A 4,916-nucleotide genomic window follows, 5' to 3' on the forward strand; every position below is an offset into this window, starting at 1 on the left:
AAGTGCATATTTCTAATGTCAAGTTTGCAGTTCTCAGTGACGAGCAGTTAGACGCCTATTGTGGACGAGATAAGAGCCAGCCGACGACTACTTCTGCCGTCTTCCCAGTCTCGGGAGACATACCGACTGTCAAGTCAGAGCAGTTTCCTGCAATGCGACACTTCATGATCGAGGGTGGCGACAAGGAAGGGCAGCTCTTGGTTGCAAGGTCGGTCGTCCCCATCAAGGATTCTACTGGTCTATGGCTACAGTGCGATCAATGTGACGTGTGGACAGAAGTTACGGCAGTGCTCCATGAAGCCTACAAGGGTGATGCTCCATTCAGTTGTAGTGTTCTCGGTGTTCCATGTGTGTTTCAGGACATGTGATTCTCGTATATGTTTTCTTGCTGCTATTAATTTTACGGTCGATTATTCGAGCTGTATATCATCAGCAACAAGTTGCTGTATTCATTTGGGGGCGGCCAGTATCCTCATATCTTTGGTCGTCGCCCGCCCGACCGTTTTGCTCCATACTAACTCGTAGCAGCATGATCAATTAAGTAAGATTAAGGTTTGATTTCTCTCCTATGGTTGTGTTGAACGATGATCTCGACAACTCCCCCAACACGACTAACGAGTCCGTAATGGCCAATGAGCATACGGTATCTATTGCAATACGCTGATGCTGATCTCTTAGGATCAATGTATCGACCCCCTGACTGGGCACAGAGCAAACTGACCAATCGCGGGAAATCTGACCAGAACTCCTCCCCTTTGACTCTCAATTTATAAACTGGCAAATGACACGCCTCCTGACGCAGTACTCGGTACTCGACATAACGCAACATGAAGCGATACTGAAGTGTAGTGGTAAAGGCATCACCAGTAGTAGTAGATCCATCTAGGGAATTGTATTGAGCATTTCTCCTCTTGTAAATACCGTCGTACTCGTCAACAGTGACATCCTCGGAGGCACCACGTTTAGTAAGAGTGCGAAGAGAACCTGACAGTGAGTAACAGAATAAATCCCCGAGCACCTTCATTCACTTAACACTCCGAAACCGAACAAAACCAAATCAAAACATCCCGAAAACTCACGTTTATAGCTGCCATTGGGGAGCTGAGAGGAGTCGGCTAAGAGTATATTACGAAAATCTTCGCTGAAGAGCCGACACGATATGCAGGAACACCGCTTAGGGCGAGGAACTCGTTGGATCGACACGAAAAGGTGAAAGTCGGCTGTGAGAGCACAGCAACCCTCATCTTCGGGATACGGACTCTGAAGCGGAGAAAGCGAGTTATTAATGATGGCACTAGACGTAGAGAAGCTCGAAACGTACAAACCGAATCTCACTCGAACGCAAAACATCACGAACACGAACCCGAGTAACTAAGTAGTACTTGTTCCACGTCATTCGTAGTACGTTACATCGCGTTCAACATCGCGAGTGGAATCATAAACGTTACGACCAATCCTTTTGATACCAGCTATTCTAGCTAATTTCTTAATAGCTCCTGTCTTCAATTTATCCTTGAATGCATCATCACTATCCAGAAGACGACGAGAATGACGCGTAGCCCCGCCTTTGCCAAGCCCACGAATACCTTTGCCTCTGCCAGACATGATAATATATAATTTAACTAACAATCAAATACAACCAAGCCCTAAACAAACACATATGGTAGACAAACTTAAAGCCAATAATCAATAACGCTAATTAGTCTCCCGATCTTCATGGGGAGCGAATAATGTGTTACCAAATAAATAAGCTAAATGGCTCCACAACTTCACATCTTTTTCCATCAGGGTAACTCGGCCACCACGAGCAGTCAAATGAACAGAGCAAATGAACAGAGATAACAATGTAAGCAGTCGAATGAGTCAAGTAACAGGACATCACAGCAACTTCCACATGACATCCACCCGCAAGATCCGCTATCCCCGTTAGTGATGAATATCAGACTACATCAAGAAGCTTTCAATGATTGCCATGGATCTTCGGGTGAACGGTGCGACTCGTTCCGAGCACTATTACAGTGACCCGTGTCAAGCGATTTTTCGGAGACGGTCAGCCCACGAGACGTTACTCCTGTGAGAGTATGTGAGTATGCCCTAGATTATCCGCCGAACTCATCACAGGTATGTTACTCTCGTGCCTCACATATACACTACTGCAATATCTTGTTTCTCAGTCGCATCCCAAAGAACCGAGCTCGCAGGCTAGTGGATCATTAGCTACTACTAGTGTCAGTGATGATAGGATCTAGTGCAAGACGCCCTTTCAGAGATGTCGTGCGTCGTTGGGGGATCTTGATCGCGCGATGAGGCACCAACGTAAACGTAACCGACTGTACTGACCTTATTTCAGACATAGCCAGTAGATACGCCAGTCCGGTCAATCAGTCACATAAGTATTCGTGGGTTATATTGTCTCTGATGGAGATTCGCAGTGTGCTAAATCATAGACATGCAATACAGCTACCATGAAATGATTATTGATTGACCACCTGGTGTTATGTTGTCAAATATTGATATTAAATTATTAGGATCCCCAAGTTGTTGCATTGTCAATTCAGAGTCAGATGACAACCAAACATAATTTACAAGACCATCTTTGCATCACTGGCGTCACCGTAAGGGCTGAAGTCTACAGTTTGCACAGCGTTGTCCCAACTGTTATTTATTAACTGGGAATGATGTAGATAACAACCCTTCTTCCGTTGGAGTCCTCGCCGCATATCGAGTATAGAGCACTGATCTCAGTCTGAGAGCAGTATGATGTGACTCAGTGCCGGGCCACTGATCATGCATTGTATACTGTACGTCTTTGCCACTCGGCCTTGTGGGCGTGTTAGAAAGTCGTCAATATCTGATGTTGATCATTATCAGTTAATCCGCAATTTGTTAATTATCGCGCTGACTCGCTTCGTGCTGGTCAGCACAATACTAAAACGATTTGTGAATCAGTAGTACATGGAAAGCCCACATTTAGCAAGGGTACCAGCATCGGTGATGGCGGATACTTTTTCTTGGGTGACCGAGGCGCATGTTTGAATGTCATGCAATAAATTCGAGACTCGAAATATCACAACATCTAACAACCCACTGGCCTGCCGCTGATGAGACTATGAGAGGAAGAAATACTACGGGCGAACTATCATGCTGCACAGAAAAAAGTAACACGCACAATTAGAAAGCAGCCATGCTTGTAATACCACTCTGGCGTGCCCATTAAGTATTCGAGATTCGCCAATGATAGCTGATGTACTAATTGACGACTAGCACAATACTGCGATCAGTAATACATGAAAAATCCGCATTTAGTACTGAGATACAGCGAGAGAACAGTCATACTAGCTAGTCGATACAATATTTCCCGACCCGGCAAATCATACTCGGCCCAGTCAGTCGAGGCAACAGTGGATTACCGGATACTTAAATGCGACAAATATATATTTGTATAAAGGGAATCGGTCACATCAACCAAGCCCCCCCCCTCCAGGTAGGTTTCCGTGCAAGGACAATTTTTTTTCCCAAGGCGCATAACCGTTTATCGTAAAACTGTTCACAACAACACTGAGGAACACACGAGCAGTGTCGGGGTCGGTCAACTGCCACACCAACATCGTCGTCCCCGGTGAGACGATGCATGACGATACATGATTTGTACTTTCCATTGCCACACATTTTACCATCAACCCACTGTCCCTTATACAGGCCACCACCAGCGTGCTGACATCAATCAAATCATCAATGACCGCGATGATGAACATATATTACATGGTAAATGCCTTGGCACTTCAGTTACTACATGCCATGTTCATTCATACACATCGGGGTTGTTATCTTCCAGGTTTCTAGTAGCGCTATTTCGACCACACAACGTTCATACGGTTTAAGCTTGGCGTGCGCTGAGTTTCGAGACGCGTGACTTTGCAGAGCAATGTTCACCATCCACTATCGGCCCGTGTGGGTTTGAGCTTCTTCGTGTCTTATAGATGAGTATGGCTGCATCGAGGACTGAGAAACTTTAGATTGTTTAAGCGGGCACAACTGCTCAAGCTAAAGGAGATGTAAATATACTCCGATTCATTGCGGCGATGTCAATTTGCAGGTTTCCTTCCTTATATGATGATGATTATCATGCATGGTATTGGGGAATATAATGTATATAGATATGTATAGTATGTGGCCAGCTGGTTATCAACCAACAGCAAAACACACTTCCACAGTGGAAGTTCCACTGGTGTTTACACGTGACCTCGGGATAAACAGTTTATCATAAACTTGGATATGTAATGGCTAGGTAAGCGTCAGGGGTGGTCTTTTGAAGCGGTGTATATAAGATTGCAATTATCACGTTCAGTTATCACGATTCAACACATAAGAAGATGCATATGATAAGATTATTGCTGTCAGCATAGCGATGCCGTATCGTTGTTTAGTTCATGGGAGCAGGGTTGTCCAAATCGGGAAAGAATTGGGTCAAATTCTTTCCTCGAAATTTCCGTTGAAATTTCCTGAAATTTCCGGAAATTTGGCACAATATGAATCGTTTCGCTCCGCGCTGCGCGCGGTATTCCATAGGCCCATCAGCAGCGCGATAGTGGCGCCCCTGAGTAGGCAACCCGTAGGTTGAGCATGGCGTTTACGGTTCTATAAACCACTGTACTAAGAATCGACGCCCGCTGCATCGAAATCCTCCACTATCAGCTGGCAGTGGCTTCGTTATGTCTATATATGAGCAATGAGAGCGTGTCCAGCGTCTAGATAGAGTGGGTGTAACTCTTGATTTTTTCCTGCGAGAGTCACTTAGTGAGTCATCACCCAGTACTGACTCTCGTACAAAACGGTGATACCATAACCAGGAATCGTCCAAGATGGCCTAGTAGAGATGTATGCGGATAGTCATTCAGAGCTTAAGACCCATGGAC

The 4,916-nt window shown here is 45.2% G+C and overlaps 1 protein-coding gene across 1 annotated transcript; it reads right to left on the reverse strand.

The window, feature by feature from the left end:
* Positions 1–882: 882 nt before the first annotated feature.
* Pmar_PMAR027386 (histone H4, putative) lies at positions 883–1,605 on the reverse strand (the record flags this gene model as incomplete). Its single annotated transcript, XM_002780727.1, has 2 exons — positions 883–984; positions 1,411–1,605. The coding sequence occupies 2 exons, from the start codon at positions 1,603–1,605 to the stop codon at positions 883–885; spliced, it is 297 nt and encodes a 98-aa protein (XP_002780773.1).
* Between the last annotated feature and the right edge of the window lie 3,311 nt (positions 1,606–4,916).

This window comes from Perkinsus marinus (assembly GCF_000006405.1).
Source record: "Perkinsus marinus ATCC 50983 genomic scaffold scf_1104296944144, whole genome shotgun sequence".
Taxonomy (NCBI): Eukaryota; Perkinsozoa; order Perkinsida; family Perkinsidae; genus Perkinsus; species Perkinsus marinus.